The sequence below is a fragment of the Gobio gobio genome (assembly GCF_949357685.1).
Source record: "Gobio gobio genome assembly, chromosome: 9".
In the NCBI taxonomy this organism is placed as follows: domain Eukaryota; kingdom Metazoa; phylum Chordata; class Actinopteri; order Cypriniformes; family Gobionidae; genus Gobio; species Gobio gobio.
In genome coordinates this window covers 37,456,640-37,478,439 of record NC_137115.1, presented here as the reverse complement: position 1 = coordinate 37,478,439, position 21,800 = coordinate 37,456,640, and the positions used below count along the sequence as shown (strand labels likewise).

The 21,800-nt window shown below is 35.8% G+C and overlaps 1 protein-coding gene across 1 annotated transcript in view; it reads left to right on the top strand.

Moving 5' to 3' along the window:
* cracr2aa (calcium release activated channel regulator 2Aa) overlaps positions 1–21,098 on the top strand; it is a 32,268-nt gene extending 11,170 nt beyond the window's left edge. Inside the window, exons 2-18 of the mRNA XM_079824711.1 lie at positions 1,598–1,886; positions 5,082–5,193; positions 5,320–5,509; positions 8,093–8,239; positions 9,696–9,786; positions 10,427–10,522; positions 11,479–11,666; positions 11,974–12,045; positions 12,125–12,170; positions 12,257–12,351; positions 12,627–12,975; positions 14,993–15,125; positions 16,520–16,601; positions 16,743–16,857; positions 17,615–17,716; positions 17,964–18,040; positions 19,850–21,098. Of these exons, the coding sequence (XP_079680837.1) occupies positions 1,692–1,886; positions 5,082–5,193; positions 5,320–5,509; positions 8,093–8,239; positions 9,696–9,786; positions 10,427–10,522; positions 11,479–11,666; positions 11,974–12,045; positions 12,125–12,170; positions 12,257–12,351; positions 12,627–12,975; positions 14,993–15,125; positions 16,520–16,601; positions 16,743–16,857; positions 17,615–17,716; positions 17,964–18,040; positions 19,850–19,934 (2,175 nt within the window). The 5' untranslated portion in view covers positions 1,598–1,691 and the 3' untranslated portion in view covers positions 19,935–21,098. The remainder of the gene's footprint in view (positions 1–1,597; positions 1,887–5,081; positions 5,194–5,319; positions 5,510–8,092; positions 8,240–9,695; positions 9,787–10,426; positions 10,523–11,478; positions 11,667–11,973; positions 12,046–12,124; positions 12,171–12,256; positions 12,352–12,626; positions 12,976–14,992; positions 15,126–16,519; positions 16,602–16,742; positions 16,858–17,614; positions 17,717–17,963; positions 18,041–19,849) is intronic.
* Positions 21,099–21,800: the final 702 nt, after the last annotated feature.

Below are 21,800 nucleotides of genomic sequence, written 5' to 3'. Positions count from 1 at the left end.
AAAATCATACATTGTGATTTCTGGAAAAAAAAATTGGATTATGTCTCTCACAGTGGACATGATGCTCCTACGATGATGATTTCAGACCCCTCCATGATTTCTAAGTGGGAGAACTTACAAAATAGCAGGGTGTTCAAATACTTATTTTCCTCACTGTATATGGTAATTTTTTTGGCTTCATCCTAGTAGGTATTCCCTTTATCCTAAGGGTACATTTTTAGCAAACAGACAACAATGGTGTCAAAACGATCCCCCTTCAAGCAGGCCTGCAAAAACGCCTACAAACACTGTATTATGGCCATGTCACTTTGTAAAGAAACCTATAGTCTGAATACACAATATGCATCCGCATGACATCACTGTTTTTACAAATTTGCGCTTTTGTAGTTTACACAGAGACGATAACGATATCGTTTTCAAAAATGTGCACTTTGAAACCCGCTTTCAAAATTTAGCGTTTTCAGTCCCCCAAAAAGCCATTGTCATGTAAATGAACGGCCAAAACACATAGGCCTAAGTTTTAAAGGCCTAAGTTTTCAAAGTTTTTAGTTGAAAATGGTGTTGTGTAGACAGCCTCTAAATGGACAAGATCACCATCAGGCATACTAGAGACCAGAATATCACATTAAATAATAACCACTCAGAATATCTTAGAAACTGCATAGGAACACCCTGGCAACCACTCACAACACCCTAACATTGAAGCAGCAAGTTTTACAGGACATGCACCACACAGATAGTTACAATTATAGTTTTCTTTTTGTAATATAATTGTTTTTAAAAGAAGTTTATTATGCTCACCAATGCTGCATTTATTTGACTAAAATACATTTTAAAAATAATCATAAAAAACAGTAATATTGTAAAAATATGACTATTTAAATTTTTTAAATATATATATTTTTTCTTTATTAATAATTTTAAAATGTAAGTTATTCCTGTGATGGCAAAGCTGAATTTTCAGTCTCACACGGTCGTTCGGAAAACATTCTAATATGCTGATTTGCTGCTCAAGAAACATTTCTTATTATTATCATTAATGTTGAAAACCCTTGTGCTGAAAAACACGTTTTTTTTCTTCTTAAATTTTTGGGTGAATAGGCTCAAAAGAACAGCATTTATTGCTGAATTCTATAACAAAAAAAAACTTAGACCACAAACTTTTGAACAGTAGTGTATATAGTATTTTATGTTATAGGAAGCAAATCCTATAAATTCTAGGTCTTTTTTTTGTCACAGCTCTCTAGCAATTGAAAGCAGATCCCTTTGTGATTTCTCCTCTTTATATAATTTTCTGTCAATGCATCAATTTATGACAATTCAGCTATAACATGTCAAATGGGCTGTAAATGCAATAATGCTTCCTCTGAATTCAGAAAATGGAAAGGTTATGACCATTTGTACTCGAAACATAACCTTCTTTCTCTCAATCTGTCTTTTTTAATGCTCCTTCTTTTCCTGTGCCCATCTTGGTGCCCTCGTTGTGTAATTAAAGAGGTGGTTGCTAAGAGATGGTGCTCGGCGGCACTCTAAAAGGATGCGATGTGGTGTAACTCAAAAGCTTTGTTCTCTCTCTCTACTCTTCTCTTCTGTCAAGGGCTGACCCATGTGAGGAAGGAGAGTTCGCACACACATACATACGCACGCACACACAAACACACACACACACACACACACACACACACACACACATGGACGCCATGGCATCTTTCTCCACCTTCAATACCTGTGGCTCCAAGGTGGATCGGGCGTCCCATCGTAGGGGAGAAGACAGACAGAGGACGTCCAGTGACAGCGACTGCAGTGCTGTGCTTGAGAAGACCAGAGAGTTTTTCCAAATGTGTGACTTAGAGGGCAAAGGCTTCATTACACGACGGGATATGCAGGTAAGGATAAAACTAGGCATTCATGTGATTTGTGATCAGGCCTGGAGTTTTATATAAAGAATGAAAACCCCCCAACATTTATTGAATAATTTCCTGGCATCGTTTTTAGCTGCGAACCATGAGCTAATTTGTGTTTGTTCACTCATATAAATTGTTTACTTGCAACAGAACATAAACATTGTTCTAAATAAAGTAATTCACTTAAGTAAACCCTAATTAAAAACACAGTTGGTTAAATACGGTGTGTAATTGGCAATTTGGTCTTTAAAAAATAACAAAGAAATACAACATGCTTTTTTTTTTTACCTTACCAAAGAAGAACAAAAAATAGTTTTTAAGGGTTCCCACAGTCTTATAGGAAATATATATATATATATATATATATATATATAAAAATTGTAATTTCCAGGCCTGAAGAATGCATGGAAGCTAGTTTTTTTTTTGACAATGACAATTATAATAGTGTCCTGTACCCACTAGTAAAAAAATTATATCTGGTGTCTGAATAATTTTTCGTTTGACTGTGTGTGTGTGTATATGTATATATGTGTATATGTATATGTATGTATATATATATATATATATATATATATACATGCATACATGCATACATGCATACATGCATACATGCATACATGCATACATGCATACATATATACACAGTCAAACGAAAAATTATTCAGACACCAGATATAATTTTTTTACTAGTGGGTACAGGACACTATTATAATTGTCATTGTCAGTGAGGATAGCAAAATAAAGTCAACTGTGACATAGTATACCCAAAAATTCTTCATACAATGGACTACCAGTAAAAATTTGGGACCACAATTATTCAGACATTTTGCTAATGCGACCTTTAACACCACATGCAATTGTGTACTTAATTTTAACATAATAGAATGCATACATACCTTTCTATCAAAGTTATCTGACATTATCAAGATTAATTTCTTCTGACACAGTTTGAGTTCTTGTCATATTTTATTACCATTTTCTAAACTATAGCGAATAAACTGTGATAATGTGAGAAAATGCTGAAGGTGTCTGAATACATTTTGGTTTGACTGTGTATATATATTCATTGTAAGGTTATGGAAAATGGAATATTCCACCAGGAGATCCATTATAAAGTTTTAATATATATGGATATAATAAGGATTTTCAGCCTCTTCTTGTGGATGTCAGGATTGGAGGAGCATGTGAGACCGTCCTGGAATTGGGGTGGGTGTTTTTAGACCACCCCTTCAGTTGTATTATTGTGCAGATTCGATCACCTCCTCCATTGATTGTACAGGCTTCCTTTGAAGTCTCGCTCTCGGTCCTTGCTCTGAAGAGCCTCTTTCAAAAGCATCACAGCTTTGATCCAGTGTCTGTGGAAAATGCATTATTAAACATTGGTTCCTCATCTTTATTTAAATGATGGCTCTTATTATGTCAACCGGTTTGGAATAAATAGATCCCACAGGTTTAAATCTTTCTATTAAATCTTTGTGAATATGCTATAAAAACTGACAAAACATTTATGCCTTTGCAAAGTAACTTGCATCATGGGTCTACCACATGTTGGTCTGGCAGAAAATGCTGACAACACTATTGGTGTTACAAAGAGAAACTTTTTCTAAACCTTCAGGCTGTCAAAAAAAAAAAGCCACAGGAGGAGTTTTATTACTGTTGTTAGAAGCTGTCACGTTGGTTTGCGGAGGAACTGGATGATGGCTCACAGTTTGTGCGCATCTTTACGCAAGTGTTTTCACATGTCCGTCAGCATTTACAACTGACTTTTACAAGTACAGAAAAAAAAAAAAAAACTCACTAAAGTCCACATATATGTGGAGTTTTATGGGACAGCTGATACCAGCGCATATTTGAGCAAACATTTGGCAGGTTCCCACACAAGGGTGTGTTGTTTGCTTCCTAAGAATAGTAACGTTCTTACTGTGTGTTAAAGGGGCTATATGCGTTTTTCTGAAATTTAAACTCGCGACTGACACTTGTGGCCAAAAAACAGAACTGCTCTCATTTTCTGCTCGCTCTCGCAGCGGTGGTGACGTCACATCCGCAGACAGCGCGGGAAAAGACGACCCGCCAGAAAATAGGAAAAATAGGAGACAGGCTTATAGGTGCACCCACTGTGAGCGGACAAGGTGTCAGTATGCTCATCAGGAGATGTTTGAGTCATAAATGGTAAAATAAAAAGGCTATTGTTACGTTTATTTTGGGGAAAAAGTTGCATATAGCCCCTTTAACTGGGTTGATCACCGTAAGATACAGCCTGTGTGATTTTTAAAGGTGTCAAACGTCAGCCTTTTGTCATGACACACATAACCTGGTAAAGAACAGGGGAACAGGTTTGGTTTTTAGTAACATTCAGTTCATGCTTCTTAAAAAAGGTTAAATTTGAGTTTTTATTTTCTTTGTAGGTGTGTATGACATCCTTCTTTCATTCTTACAATCGGAGTTATATAAAAAAAATGTCCTGGCTAACCCAAGCATTATAAACGCAGTGAATGGCAGCCCAAAAATTGAAGCCCAAAAAAGTGCATCCATCCATTATAAAAATAATCCAAACGGCTCCTGGGGGTTAATAAAGGCCTTCTGAAGCGAATCAATGTTTTTTTTTGTAAGAAAAATATCCATATTTAATACGTTATAAAGTAAAATATCTAGCTTCCGCCAGACTGCCTTCCGTATTCAACTTATGAAAAAAGCATAACTGGCGCGCCGATGTCGATGTAGCCTAAGCGTTTTGAACTGCGAGAGGCGTTACACTTTCTTCACAAGTTGAATATGGAAGGAGGCCTGGTGGAAGCTAGATATTTTACTTTATAAAGTTTCAAAAATTTATATTTTTCTTACACAAACTCATCGATTCACTTAGGCCTTTATTAAACCCCTTGGAGCCGTGTGGATTACTTTTATAATGGATGGATGCACTTTTTTGGGCTTCAAATTTTGGGCTGCCATTCACTGCCATTATAATGCTTGGATTAGCCAGGACATTTTTTTATATAACTCTGATTGTATTCGTCATAAAGAAGAATGTCATATACACCTAGGATGGCTTAAGGGTGAGTAAATTATGGGCTAATTTTAATTTTTGGATGACCTATCCTTTTAATATGCTTATTTTCAGGTGACGCAAAATGCTTTGTGCTTCTCTTAACATCAATATCATTTGTCATGTTGTTGTAGAGGTTAAATGGAGAGCTTCCTTTGAGTGCTGAGGAACTTGAGAACGTCTTTGACACTTTGGACGCAGATGCCAATGGATATCTGACTTTTGAGGAGTTCTCTTCTGGCTTTAGTATGTTTGCATTGCATTGGCAGTTCAGATTTGAATCCATACAGCAGTCATTTAAAAAAAGAAAAATACTACGTTGTATTTTGGGTTGTCTATATCATTTATTTGCTAATGTGTTTGTCTATTCAGGTGAGTTTATGTTTGGCCCTGGTGTGGCATCAATAGAGCATCATGCAGGTGAGGAGCCGGTCTCAAGAAAGTCTCCGGAAGTGCTCTATGAGAGCCAATGGGATGAGAGAATCAGCAGGGCAGAGGATGACGAGGAGAAACACTTCTGCATGCTAATGGAGAACCTGGGGGCGAGCAACATCTTTGAAGAGTGAGTGTCATTTCAGTCAGCTACACTTACTGGAAAATCTACCGCCACTTGAAATGGATCCTATAATTGATCTTCATTTTTAGGTTGTTATATATTTCAGTTAGGGTTTAAACATCAGTGGTTTCTTAAACCACAAGTTTTCTTGCATGGAACTACTCCAGCTAAGATACTGATTTAGTTTTTAAACGCATTAGTTATGTATTTCTATCTATAACAACGACAGTTATTGTATTTCTAAATGTCGTAATCATATAATTTAGATTTCATTTAAATGTCTCTTTACACCAAAATAAACAAGGCATGGGAAGTTTACATATAGATAGAAATTTCCACAAAACAGTCAATAGTAAAGGTCCTTGCAGTCAGCAAATTTTTGTATGCATTATTTCGCATTCGTCATCCTAAAAATGTTATTGTCAAAACACCACTCAAAATACTTGGATGTGAGAGAACGCATAAAATTGCCCCCGATCCGAGTGTGTAAGCGTGATTGACACAACATGAGGTCATGTTTTATTTATTAATGTGCAGAAATTTCAGACAAGAATTTCGGAAGGACCTTAAGAGAGAGAGTTTTGGCGGGTTTAACACGATCACGATAGATAAGCGAAGGCAAGCAGCTTTTCGTTTACATTCAATATGGCGGCCACCGAAGCGCAGCAACACGCTGCTGTTTTAAAAGATTTCAAAGGCAAGTTTTCTTTGAAAACGGAACAGAAACTTGCCCTGGAACAATTCCTACAAAAGAAGGATGTGTTTGCCTTACTACCGACCGCGCTGCAAAGTACATTACTTTACGTTATAAAGTAAAATATCTAGCCTCCGCCAGACTGCCTTCCGTATTCAACTTATGAAAAAAGCGTAATTGGCGCGACGATGTTGGATGTTGATGTAGTGTAAGCATTTTGAACTGCGAGAGGCGTTACACTTTCTTCACAAGTTGAATATGGAAGGAGGTCTGGCGGAAACTAGATATTTTACATTATAATGTAAAGTAATGTACTTTGCAGAGCGGTCGGTAGTAAGGCAAACACATACTTCTTTATAAGGTTTTAAATATGGATATTTTTCTTACACAAACCCATCGATTCACTTAGGCCTTTATTAACCCCCTGGAGCCATGTGGATTACTTTTATAATGGATGGATGCACTTTTTTGGGCTTCAAATTTTGCCCAAATTTTGTTGGTCTGATTGGTTGAAGGACTATCCAATTGCGTACAGAGTCATTTGAACTGTACCTGTTGACCACGTCTCTTGTGCAGTAGAAAATACAGAGCAGACTCCCCAGACTAATGTTCAATCTTAAAAGATTGAGCTTGGTCTAGTGATAGCCAGACAACATTTCCTCCCTTCTACTGGGAAATTGTTAGATTTTATATCAAAGTGAAAGAGCTTATATAATTTTTATAATTATTAAATAACTGTATAGAAATGTCTTTATTTATTAAATTTTTTTACTTTGAGTTTGCCATAAGAATAACCTTTGCTGCTGATATGACGTTAAACAAATAAATATGAAGACAGCACATTCCCAAAGGAAGGTACCTTTGATAAGATCAAGGGATTTTAATACAGGTCAATTATTGTCATCTCATTGACCATATGGTGAGTTGTCCCATTTTTTTGACCGCATGACCGGATGCACTTTCAATAAACTACCGCCACTCCTAAAAGGCAAACGGTGATGGTGGAAGACATCAATTATAAAAGTTCATCCTTCTGACTAACTGTAATCCTTGTGTACGGTTATTGCTTTTTCAAAGGGGAACTGACAGTTTGGATTAGATTCTGATATGCATTTCTAGTCTCAGCCGCAGCCATTACGCCCACCGACCGTTGGCTGAACGTTTGATGCATATGGTACACAACACTTCAGGAGTTTCAAAGTTGTCATCAGATTGGTTAAATTCTCTAGGATTCTTTAACGGTCCATCTGGAAACAAAGCCGTCGTGATGCCTAAACCCCTTATCTGGAAGAAGAAAGATGTCGTGTTTACAACTATGACAATGAGCGTTTACCAGGATCAACTAAACTTTGGATTTTCAAAAGTATGTGAAACATACCATTGTTACGGTCTGTTATTATGGGGACATCGACTTTATATTTGCCCGCCCCTAAACATGACGCTGAACAAAACTAACTGTAATCGGTCCTTGGCCAATGAAAGCTGCTATGGAGTCTGCCGTCAGTATGAAGTTATGACTATGCAAGACTAATGCATCTCATATATCAGCATATAAATAAAAGCTTTTAAGTTTTTTTTAGTCGTGATGTGTAATTTGGAGCTTTTCTTTGCTACAGTCTTTACTTAGTACTCGCAACCATCATGATTGAGAAGCAATTCATTTCTGAGACCAAGGTTACTGTACTAAAAACATTATTATAAAATCATGAGTTTAGAGTTTCTCATTTTGGGCCTTTGTATATTCATAGATCTTTTTAACAGTGGCCTCAAATATTTAATACAGTGTAATGCTTGTAACACATTGTTCTTGGAGTTTGATGCAAGAGACTACAATAGATAAAACTTACAACAAAGTTCTTTTTTTTTTTACAAACAAGTGTGTTGTGATGTTTCAGTCCAGGAGAGGTGCGGAGTCTTTGGGCCCAACTCAGAAGGGACGAGCCTCACCTCCTGTCCAATTTTGAGGAGTTCCTTTGCAGGGTCACTTATCAGATCAAAGAGGCCAACCAGGAGAAGAAAGAGATGGAGACTGCTCTTAAAAGGTCAGATGTCACTTTAGCACCTTAGTTCCTCTTAGAAACACCTTGTGCATTAAAAAGAAGTCATATGCAACAAGACTTTTGAAGTACTTACATAATTTAACATTTTCAGTATTTAGAAACGTAAGGGTGTGTTCACACTTGCAGTTCGGTTCTCTTGGTTCTTCTGGTCCGGACGAAAAAAAGTCCTGGTTCGCTTGGTGTTCAAACTGTCATTTTTTCACACCGAACCTAAAGATACAAAACAAAAAGATGGCTTTTAAACATATCATTTGCAATAAACTAGTCGAACATCCAAAACAAAGCTATGTGCGTTTGATGGAACTGAGAACTCATGAAAAGCTTATAAAATGTGTAAAAGGAGGCAAAACAATGGCACCTGTGAGGAGACGTGTTTCTCATGCCTGTACTGAACTGTGATGGGCAACATTGCGAGTATGACGAGAAAAAACATATATGCTTGAGCATTCTGTCCTTTTTAGGGTCGCATCTTGTGACATCATGCCCTGCCTTTGGTTAGTTTACATGGTTTTGGTCCGTGTTGCATTCATAGTTCTGTCGAACGAGCCAGAGTTGACTTGGAAGTGGACAGAGACCCATCTTTTCAGGGGTATTGGTCTGCTTGTTCGGATCGTACCCAGGTTCGGATGGCATCTTTCACACTTATTCAAATGAACCACGCTAACAGAGCAATCACACCAGAGTTCTTTTAATTTAACCAAACCTGCCAAGTGTAAACACACACCCTTACCGTTCAAAGGTTTGGGGTCAGTAAATAATTTTATTCTGAAAGAATGAATTAAATTATAAAAAAAAAAAAAGCAGCTCAGCTGTTTTTCAACATTGATAGTAAAAATGTTACTTGAGAACCAAATCCGAGATTCTAATCAAATATTTGAATGATTTCTGAAGGATCATGTAACACTGAAGACTGGAGCAGCATTCTGTTGACTATTTAAGGATATATTACATGCAAGTCAATATACCTTTTTTTTCTAATAAAAACAGTAAATGCAAGTACAATTTCTGTAAAAATACTACATGTATTATTGTTTAACCACAATAGAGAACATGTACTGAGGCTTGATAGCCATGTCTACTGTAGCTTTTAAAGACATATTCTTTTAAAAGAATATGTCAGTCTGACCCACCAGTAATCATATGCCATGGCAAAAGCATGGCATTTATTATAAATGAAAGCTGTCACGCTGCTTCTTTTCCTAGAAGATTTCTCTAGCTGCTTTTGTTACTTGATTTGTTTCTAACTTTAATATTCTCTCTCAGCAAACCGAGAAAAAATGACGAGTTAAAAATAGAGAAATCTCTTCTGAATCAAATTGTACAGAATAAATGCCCCTTTGAATGACGTCCGTTCCATGAATGCATTGAATAGTGTTTAATACTTTGATATGACCAAATTACTTAAAAGCTTTTTGAGTGACCCTGACTTCTTTAATAGGAAAGCAGCGACACATGATGATGAAATCCAGAGGCTGTATGAAGAAATGGAGCAACAGATCAAGAATGAGAAAGACAGGATACTCTTAGAGGTGAAGCTTTTATTACAATTTGTCATTTGAACAAATCCCAAACCCAGAGTATATAATGTGTTAACATTAACCTCTAAAGGTGATGATACACGGGGCAACTTTTTGAGCAATGTTGCCGTCAACGGGCAACCAGTTGAGACACAGGGCCTATGACTGATCTAAAGTATCCAGAAAGAAATGTGTTGCCCATTCTCAATGAGAAAGTGCCCAAGCAACATCGCTTGGCAAAATTGCCTGGCAACATTGCTCAAGTTGCCCCATGTGTCATCACTTTAATTGTGGACTTTAAGAAAAGCATAAAGGAGGACTATACAATGGGGAGAATAAATCTCATAGAACTGCATTGAAGCGGGGATATGAGGCATATGTAGAGACCAGAATATCATAGAGGTTTAGGAGAAGCGTCTTTTTACTTTAAACAAAAAAGAACCACCCAGAGCACCACACACTGCCATATAGGGTCTTTGGAGATTAAAAAAGTTATTGACGTTGCATTATATGTTCCTTTGATCAGATATTTGGTTCATGGGCTCTTCTAATCCTATTTGCATTAAGTTATGATTCTACATTAGGAACAATATCTGTAAGTATGTTTTTGGTGGAAACCATGGTAAATTGTCATGTGATCTTTGTTCTCCAGGATTCCGAGCGGTTCTTGACTCGCAGTCAGGACATGGAGCATCAACTTACCTCTAAGGAGAAAGAACTGGAAATTCTTTCTAGCAAACAGAAACGGGTTGGTCACAACTAATTCCTTTGCTTATTTACGTAGTCACCAAACCAGTTTAACTAGTAAAATGTATCAAGAAATTGCTCGTCCATTCACTATTTGAGTAATACATTGTAGTATAATAAAATAAAGGTATTTGAATATGAATAGGAACACAAAGAGTGAGATATTTTCCAGAAAGGATTGTATTCCTGAACAAATTAACATCTGAATTTTAAGAACTAACTTCTTACTCTATCTTCTAACTATCTTACTCGAGTTTCTCAGCATGTTTAACACAAACAGCAGGTGTTGTTTATCATTTGCTGGAAAGTATGTTCAAATTTCAGAAAGCCTCGTCTAATAGTGCTGACGCACACTAAAATAAAGGCTGATCTATGCACACAATAAACAAAACCCAGCAAAGCCTTTCATTGCTAATGAATGAACAGAAAGTAACAGGTCTTAATGCTTCCTTTGCTTCTCTCATTACAAGCTTCATTTTCTTCTCTTCTCGTCTGTGAACAACTGAAGCAAATTACTTTCTTTATTGCTTCAATACAACTTTGTGCAAAAGGGATTAAAACTGACTTTCAGTCAGTGCTAATGTGTTTGACTTTTATGTAAAGATCAAGCTAAAGTTTGGTACTGCATGTTTGGTTAAAGACATGCTATTGTGTGTCCTTTTTGTGTCTATATTTAGCAGCATAACTGTGTGTAAAAGCATGAGTGCAAGAGCTTTCTTATCAGTTCATTCCTCCCACGATGTCCTGGCCAAGCATTCACAATAACACTTCCAAGGCCATCTCAGTTCTAGATAGTGGTGTAAATATGCAAATCTGGCATAGATGCCGAACATTTATGTTAAACCTGATGGTCATGCTATCCCGCATGATTTGAGACTGTTTTAAAGATCTTTTTGTGCTTTAATTGTTTTCAATGATAACTCATTTTGTACACGTGTGCTGTTTGATCTCCGTTAGCTGGAACATCAGTGTCGAGAGCTGCACAGCGAGCAACGAGAGACGGCCGTGGAGAACGTCAAACTCAAACAGTATAATGAGGACTTGAGCCGTGACCTGGAACATACCACCCAGGAGCTGAGCCTGGCCCAGGAGCAACTCATGCTGCTGCAGGATCAGTCCTCACGCCTTCACGAGTCGCGAGAGATGTGAGGATTAGTTATGACATTTAGTGCTTTACTTCGAAATCTAAAGCGTTGTGTGAAAATACCAATAAGCAGAGTTGTTTCCTTGATAGTTGTAGTTTGAATAATCAAATGAAGGACAATTTCATACATACATGCATACATTTATGTATGTATATGTATTTGTGCATGTGTCCATCCATCCACATCCATCCATGGTTTCTCATAATGTACAAAAGCTAATTGAACAGACATTATGTCCCTTGTTTGATTTGTTGTCAGTCTTGCTGCCAAACTCATTGTCATTTAAAAGAGTTTGTGTTTTCTTCAGGGAGATTTATAGGGTTACAGAAAGCCTGCAAAGAGAGAGGGCAAGTCTTCTCAAGCAACTTGATTTGCTAAGGTAAGACATTACTATAAATGAAGGAGAAGGTCTTAATGTTTGCCCAGAATTGAAATGTGTTCTATTTAATTCCTCCTAGGGAAATGAACAAACACTTACGAGATGAAAGAGACATATGCTATCAAGTAGGTTCATATAGATGGGTGCTATGCAAGACATTGTACTGATCCTGCATTTTGACTATTTCAAGTCATTGTTTGCTGTCTCTCAGAAACCAAAGACGACTGCTGAAAAAAAACTCTCATGGAAACAAAGGTCTGGATCAATTACTGTGAATCATGCTGAACGGAAGCAGTCATTCAAGAGGTAAGGCTGTGTGAAAATGCCATCTGTACACTCAACGGTACTCAAGATGAAAGGATACAGTGAATCTGCAAATTCAAAAAGGATTTGTGTCTCCCGAGATAAAAGAACTAGTCATTTTAGACGCAAGTTTAATCAAAGCTTATTGTGAAGACATCAATAAGATGATGTTTTCTTGATATTTATAGCTTGAGTAATCAAAAAAGATACTACTACATCTTGCTCATGTCATTTTGGTGAATACATTTAAGTATACATGTGGCTGTTGTTGTCTCCAGCGACGACGATGAAGAAGTTCTGCCGCATTCTAAGCGGAAAAACGTGATTGGCGTAAATGGGCACAGCATGGACCTGGAGGAGATGGTAGATGGGCCTCCTTCAAAACATCAGCTCCAGAGGATCATCTCAATTGAGGAGGACCACCTCCCCCAACTCCTTCAGCAGGGTTTTCAGGCCCAGCTCAGAGAATGGAGTGAAGATGAAGAGTTGGAGGAGGGCATTGATCTCCAGATGAGCAATATCTACCCCACAACCAGCACTCCAACCTCCGTTTCACCCCCTCTAGGAGTCTCACACACACCCACTTCACCCAGGGGGCAGCCTGTGGGCAAAGAGACTGTCCATACGGTGAGAATATGATTTGATTGGTCAGAACCTTGGACATTTTGTTTCAAAATGAATACACTCTTAAAAATAAAGGTCTTTTTATTGGCATCAATGGTTCCATGAAGAAAATTTAACATCCATTGGATCTTTCCATTGCACAAGAAAGGTTCTATAGAGTGGAAAAAGGTTCTTTAAATTGACCCTCTGAACCCTCTGAACGCGCCGGCGCGTTTGCTCTTTTTTTTTTTTTTTTTTTTTTTTTTTTCTACATGACAGCAGAAACCACTTAAAATACTCCGTCATTTTTGGCCATACAGTACATATGAGTGCAAGACATCGTTATAAACGATATATAATCTACTTTTATTTATGTACACTCACAATAACAACATTGTTTTTGTAAAATAAAGAAAATAACAGGGTGCGCTTTCAGCTGTCTCTCTCTCCGCAAGAAACTTTCTGAGAGACGCCTGAATAATGAACTGAAACTCAGCGAAAACTTCTCACAAAGATGAAACGTACGTCTAAAGAAAGCTTGAAATGTCTACTTTTAAATAAAACAATTCTCATTTAAAACAAATATTCTCCTGCAATGTTATCCGTATGAAACTAAAGAGATGTACAGTTTCACCCACGCACATTCATAAGATAATGTACGTGATCTATGCAAAATGGTAAACGCCCCCAACAATGGCTTAATAAAATGTTCTTCACTCTAACTACGTTTACCCACACTAACTACACACAGATGAGTTAAGGCTGTTCTGTGTCTGTTCAAAATTCTGTATAAAGACAGTGCTGCATAAAAGTTTGATCAAATCATGCCTGCTCTGATCCATCTCAGGACCTAGTATCAAGCTGTGTAAATGCATTTTTGACATCTCTGAGCAGCAGTCTTTGTAAAGAAGCTTAAATGCCAGCTCAGAAGCGCTTCTGTGCCACCTTTGCAATGGAAATTTGGTATAAGAATAAATCTTTCCCCGCCATTGACAGAAATTTCCGTAATTTATGAGAAAACGCTTCCCCACCATTGATGGAAATTTCCGACTTTCCACTGTTATACGGTAGGGGGCGCTATGACACATCATCCGAAAGAGTACTGAATCTCCTGATCAGAACACGTGCTAAAAAAACGCAGAAACAAGCGATATCATATGTAATCATATGCATATGTAAAATAGGATCAACCTTAAATAGCATATAAATCAAAACTGCCTAATATTACTGAATGAAATGTCTACCCAGGACGAACAATAGGACTGTGCAAACATTAGGGGTGTTGGTGGACTTGTATCTAAATGTTCCTCGACCTGTGCTTTGATCATCATTCTGAATCCGATCTGGTTGTAGACAAAAACATGTTTTTCTCAGGATTGAAAGGATAAACAATTCTCAAAATGTTTCTTTTTTTATTAAACTTACCCACATTCAGGTGTTGATACAAAATAATGCATTAATCTAGAATAAAACACTCTTATGTACTTTCTTTTGAAACATTGCATGTTCAGATATTCATACAAAATATTCTGGGGGCCATGCACATTTTGGGAAAATGATCAAAAATGCTGCCGGTGGCTGCTATCTTTAAAAAAAAAAAAAAAAAAAAATATTGGCGGGGAAAGAGTTAAGAACTGTTCACTTAAGATTCTTTTGAGAACGCAAAATGCTTCAAGCCTTAATTTTTAAGAGTATAGTAGATATTAGGTGTATTTGTGTTGGATATCAGTAAATGTAATCCTTTCCTTTACTTAAAGAATGGCAATGAATTAATTAGCAGCTATGAAAACACAATCATTTTGCAATACCTGTTAATGAATTGAAAAAATATACTGTAAAAAACTAGAATTTATAAATGGTTTGCTTCTTTTTAATTGATTTACTGACATTAGCATGTATACTCTTATTTTTATTACAATTCAAAATAAAATGTGCTTGCATTCGGTGCATGACAAATGTAAATTTTGGACATTGGGTGTAACGTGAGTATTTGAGTCAAATGGATCCTGCTGATCCTGCTTTATTCCCTTTTTTTTTCCAGGAAGAAGGGTCCAGTTCAGGTCCAGATCGTCTGTTTAAGATTGTTCTGGTAGGGAATTCCAGCGTGGGAAAAACATCTCTTTTGCGTCGCTTCTGTGATGACTGTTTCCACCCTGATACGTGTGCTACTGTAGGTCAGTGGCCTTCAATTTACTTTTAATTTTTTATTTAAATTTTTTTATTTTATTTATTTATTGGTCAACAAGCAAAATTCCATTTGCAATCATTTTACACAGGAAAGCATGAAACATACAGGTGCATACATACAATTATGTATATACAAGCGCCCATAAATTTAAAAAATAAAATAAAAATAAACAAAAAATAATGTTTACATTCTTATTGACCAAAGGTGTAGGCTGAAGCTAAAGCTTATATTATGCCTACCCTTAACTCCACACAAGCAGCACTAATTAACATTCATTTAATATGACAAATATAGGATTTTCTCAATGTGTATTTAAAAAAAAAAAAAAACATGCATTATTATTATTATTATTATTATTATTATTATTATTATTATTATTACCACCATTACCACTACCAACACTGTCATCATTACCATCATGACTACTTGTTAATGTTTACTGGTATCTATAGGTATTTTAATTTATTTAACCTAAATAGCCTCAATGAAACACTAGTTCACCCAAAATGAAAATTGTCATGATTGACTTAGCCAAGAAAAAAAAGACCACAGCTTGTTTCACAACTTGTTGCCAAGTTATTGGCTCTGTTACTGTAATTCTTCACATGCTGATGACAGTGACACTGTTAAACGATATTTAGTTTCGTACTACGTTGAGGTTTTGCTGACTCTTGATTTCAACCTTTAACACAGTAAGGAGTGTTTCAAATAGAAGCCCGTGGGAAAGTTTTTCATAATTTTGTCATTGTCTTAACTGACCATTTTATAGTTTTTTTTATTGCGTCAATAATAATAATAATAATGATAAATATTATTATTATTATTATTATTATTTTTATCTCTGATGTTCACCATTTATTTGATCAAAAATAGTCAAAACTGTTTTGTGAAATAATTGTTTTCTATTTGAATATATCTATATTAATATTGTTGGGGAATCCAGGTAATTTTGATGAATAGAAATTCTTTCAAAAGTTTTTTTGTTGTTGCAATAAATAAAATAAACTTTACAAAATAGTAGACATGCAGTAATATCACTGTATTTTGACATGTGCTATGATACTGATCGATAATGTTCATGCACCATACTATTTTCATGGTACTTGAAAAGAATACCATGGTACTAAAATAATGTAGTAGCACTGGTAAGTTAAAAACATTGTGCCTCAATTTGCATGATTCCTATATTTAGCTGGTTTAAAACATTTATCAATAACTTGGTATTGACTAAAACCTCAAATCAATTCCATCTGCCCTTTAGTCAGGGCTTGTGCGAGTGGAGCTTCCTCTGGGATGGAAGAAAGCATAAAGACATTAAATGCCAGATCCCCTTCCTCCTCCTTCAGACTGACCTCTTTCATTTGTGTGACGTGTGTGCAGGTATTGACTACAGTGTGAAGACTCTGACAGTGGACAACAGCCAGGTAGCCCTGCAAATGTGGGACACAGCAGGACAGGAGAGGCGAGTGATATTTTCTAATTGAATTGAGTTTAATTAATCATAGTCCGTATGTTATCAGAGGCCTAGTTGATCATGCCATTGTGTCTACTAACTGAGAAAACCGATGAATGCAACTGATTCATTGTGGGTTTCCACCGTCAGGTATCGCAGCATCACTAAGCAGTTTTTTCGCAAAGCCGATGGTGTGGTAGTGGTGTATGACATCACTAATGAGCAGACTTTCACAGCAGTGAGGCAGTGGCTGGCCAGCGTGCAGGTGAGTGATTCATTTCCACTTTCTTTAGGAGTAAAAGACTAAATTTATGCTTAAGTACACAGACACCACTAAAATGTGGTGAGAAATTGATTGAAATATTAATGAAATAATGGGGTAAAGAAATATTTTGTCCAATAAAATACTCTCTAAAATACTATAAATACTACCTACTTCCAACTAGTAATAGCAAGTAGCAATTGGCGCTTTTTTCATTTATTTTATTTTCTTTTCCTTTCTTTTATTTATTTTCATCAGTGGTACACTGTGGTTTTCTTTTTTTTATGTAAGTTAGCTATTGGCCTAAATAAAAGAATGTGCCCTTTTATTAGTTCAACACAAAGTTCTGTTTCAAAAATCGTCACAAGGAAGAAAATGCCATCCAAAAATTTGGGGTCAGTAAGATTAAAACAATATATGTAATACTTTTATGCAGCAAGCATGTATTAAATGTATCATAAGAGACAGTAATTTTTATGATATCCTTTTTCTATTCATCAAAGAATACAAAAAATAAATGCATTTTAAAATATATTCAAATAGAAAGCATTTATTTTACATTGTAATATTTCACAATATGACTGTTTTTGCTGTATTTTTTTTAAAACATTTGTTCTTAACAATCTCAAACTTTTGAATGGTTGTGTATTTCTTCACCAAAAAAAAGCAATGAACTGCTTATTGCAAGTAAGCAAACGTTATCATCAATTCAGTTTTTATTAGTTAAAATGTGAAGTGGTTGTCATTTTTCATACTACAGGAGGGAGCAGGTGAGGGCATTCCCATCTTGCTCTTGGGGAATAAGACCGATATAAACGGCCAGAGAGTAATTCCGCTGGGAACGGGAGAGAAATTAGCAAAGGTGAGTGAATCTGGGCCCTGGAGTGGCACTAATGGATCACCATTAAACATTGTAAGCATGATACTCTTGAAATGAGCAAGTAAAAGAACCGACTCAGAAGAAGAATCAGTTTGTAGCTTGATGAGATGTATGAAGTGGTTTCCTGTCAGTTACTGTTGCATGTACTCAGCAGAACCACACTGAATGACATCAGAATGACCCTTTACTCTTAACATACCTTATTTTGACATTCTATTTACTCTTTCAGGACTTTCAATTGATTTTCTATGAGTGCAGTGCTTTTTCAAGCCACAATGTGACAGAGTCCATGATTCACATGGCAAGGTAAGAGTTTATGGTTACACTTTATTTAACAGTGTTACATGTACTTATTGTAGTAATAAGAGTAAATGATACATAATTACAAGCAACTTGCCTTAAACCATCCCCTATTCCTAACCCTACCCTGTAGTAAGTACATGTTGTTAATTGATATTACCCAGTACGTAAATGTATAATTACACTGTAACAGGGACACCGTATTAACAAACGTATTATATGACTAATTTCTTTTTAAATCAGAATATGGAAGAGTGTTGCTAAAACACACTACAGGTATATTCTGTGGTTCACTTTGCACTTTAATCTGACCAAGAGCCGCCCTATTCACACAGAATGTGCTTTTGCATTTCACCGCATGGAATTTCCATGGTTTTTCAATGTAAACATGCGCTAGGCGGATGTATTTTACATTTGCGCGCGTGTTTCGAACATGACACGCTGTTCTGAAAATGCAGAGCTCAAGGCTAAAAGAAGTTTAACATTTAAAAAATGCATCTCTAGACCTAAATGCATTTTGTGTGAACGGGCCCCTTAGACAGGAAATGACTGCATGACACCCACAAAACAACCAACCACGGTTTGTTTCATTTTTACGTGTTAAGTGCCGGGTTTATCTGTAATCTATGATACCACAATAATAGATAGATGTAAAAAAAATGGCACAGTGGTCCTGGTTGTCAAATAAATACAGATTATTCCTCTTGCATAAATGATGAAACTTGATGAAATATACACTTTTACTCATGACTCTTAGTGAATCTTCCTTAAACCACATTTTATGACACCACCCTTGGTTTACAAGCTTAAAATCCAGTGATTAGTTATTTTTTTTATATAAAAATGTTTCCTCATTGTTGTTATAAATAACTGAAATAAGTTTAAGTTGAAGGACCAAAATTACTACAAATAAAACTGAAATAAATAAAAAAAATTCAATGATTATTTACCCCTCATTATTGCCTTCCATCCTGTAACAAATCCTTCCCTCGTGGGCTAAAATGACCCTATAATTATACTTTTTTTGTCCAGAAACCTTTTCATATCATTTAATTTTTAACATATTTTGTTTCTATTTTTAATGATATTTTTTGGAGATTTTTTTGTATTTTATTTACCTTTATATTACTAGATTTTATCAAGAAATAATATAATTTAAGCACATTCTTCGCAATCTTTCAACTTCACATCAGCTCAAAATATCTCACAATGGCACAATTTGGGTGAAAAACAATAATATAACATGATATTTCATGACTTATAGCCTTATAGCTCTATATGGAGCAAATGAACAGTTCTGCTGGGTCAGTTCTTGAGTTTATCTATTCAGTATGCCTTTAGATACACATGTAATAATGTGTAAATAATTTTTTGGTAAAGTTTCACCATTTTTGGTTTAAATTTTGAACATTTGTTAGGTTTTTCTATGTTTACTGAAGCATTTCTCGCATTCTATTCATTCCTAAAGGGGGTCAAATTGACCCAAATAGACCTCTTTTTTTTTTACAGCCACATAAAATCAAAAAAAAATGTGTGTATACATGGTTCAAGTGCGATATCAAAATTGCACTGGTCTGTTTCCTGGCAGACTGGTAAAGGTCAATAACCCTGATTGTTGTGTGTTAATTCAGGCAATGTTATTGAAACTTGCCAAGCGTTGTCCAGTTTTGAGTTCAATACTTCAGTTAGTGAATAGACTGTTGGCATAACAATTCTTAATACCCTGAAAAGTCAATTGCATATGATTCCCACATAATAATTGTGTTGCATTGTACTGCACCTCATAAGATGTGGCACTTTTTTCCTCTCTGCCAGAGTTCTGAAAGAACAAGAGGACAGAGAAAAAGAGAAAACCGTGTCGCTCGTAGACAGCGCGGCTAAGAAGAAGTCCTGCTGCTAGTAGAGAACCACCCGTAAACACTCACAGAAACCTTGGTGTTAATGCTGATCTGGTTTTTCTTGCTCTTGTGTTCCATTTTTCTCTAACGTTAGCATTTTTGTATGACCACTGTAGAGTTAAAAATGCTTGGGCTTTTTTTTTTTTTTTAATAAACCAGTACCTCTTTACAGTGTGAAACAAACGAGTTTTATGAAAACAGTTAGATGTTGGGCTTTGAGTAGTTTTGTACACTCACTAGAATTAATCAAAAGTGTCCCTATTAAGGTCATTTAAATCACCCGTCACACTATTGAAGTAAACAAAGCTGTATTTTCGTATGTTGACTGTTGTTGTACTTTATCTTTTTAATATGAAGGTCTAGGAAAGTATATTTTAAATTAGCAAAAAAGGCTCCTACACGTGCTTGTTTACAGTCGTTTGCACAAATGTATTATTTATTACTTATGTGATGGATTGAGGATCTTGAATTATTCCTTAATTATTCCTAGCAAGCAGACACATTCTGAAAAAATGTCTCTATTTGCTCTCATCAGTATGAATATTTTTAATACCCTGCCATGAAGCAAACAGATGGTTTGCATGAGGATTCGGTTTTAACAGGGTTCAGTGTTGTTTTTTTTACTACATTGAAACGATTGATCTATTGAATTAGACTTTGTCTAATATTGATTTCAGAACACTTTTTGATTGTATTTTATGTATTGTGCCAACAGTAATGTGTGTGTGTGTGTGTGTGTGTGTGTGTATATATGTAGTCTGTAGTTGTAATTTAATGCAGTCAGTGTTAAATCAGTGCAAAAGTTACTCTTCACACTTAAATAACAACATAATTTCCTGCCATTTTTAAGGATGCATTAATTGTCCACCAAACAGTGGACTTGCGTATGCACATCTGAGATGAACAATAAGGCTTATACTGTGTTTTATCAAGTTTTATCTTGATCTGTAAATTGAGTTTACATGTGGATTCGCACATTGATTCTCTATCACAGCAGGGCAGAATGACACTAAATTTGAACATCTTGTGAACATTTTAGATGATTTCACACTCATGCAGTCTTGTAAAGGTTCCTTCTTTATTATGTACTTGTGTAATGTGTAAATATTAAATAGAAATGTATTTTGAGTGAAATGTTGGAATAAAGAATAAGATGTTTGCATTAATTCCAGTTTGTGCTTTCCAGTTTGTCGCCTTTTGGCTTGGCTTGCTCAGTTGGGGACACTACATTTTCAACTAAATATCCAAATAAATCTAATTAGTAAACTAAATTAACCATATAAACTAAATTACTGATCTGCCCACATTGTCACTGTATGATAATTGAAATGAGCTAGATGACAATACTGTTTTCTCCGGAGCGGCTGTACGGCTGAATAAAATTCTGTTGCATTATTTTCCTGTTTATCACTGTGAAGCTGCTTTGAAACAATCTGCATTGAAAAAAGCACTATATAAATAAAATTGACTTGACTTGACTTCAAGGAAATGGGAAGAGGAGGCATTACATGCCAGCTAACAATGAAACCTAGAAAATAATAATTCAAATATTTAAAAGGCATTGTTCTGAAAGATCGGTTTAAACTATTTAAATGTTTTTGCTGTTGGTCAGTTTCCAAAACCCCCTTTAAATAATACCAATAATTATTTATTTATCATATACACATTGGCTATGTTCGATTTTAGCACACCGTATCTCTTATTATGCTGTGTGTATAATGTGCAAAGTATGGACATTTCCTGAATGCAAAGATTACCTGAAAGATTGCAACATTTTCCAAAAAGTGCAATACACAACCAGTGCACACTGTGTGTGGAATTATGTATGACACGATGCAAAGCATTTAACTTTAGTATATCAAGAGTGA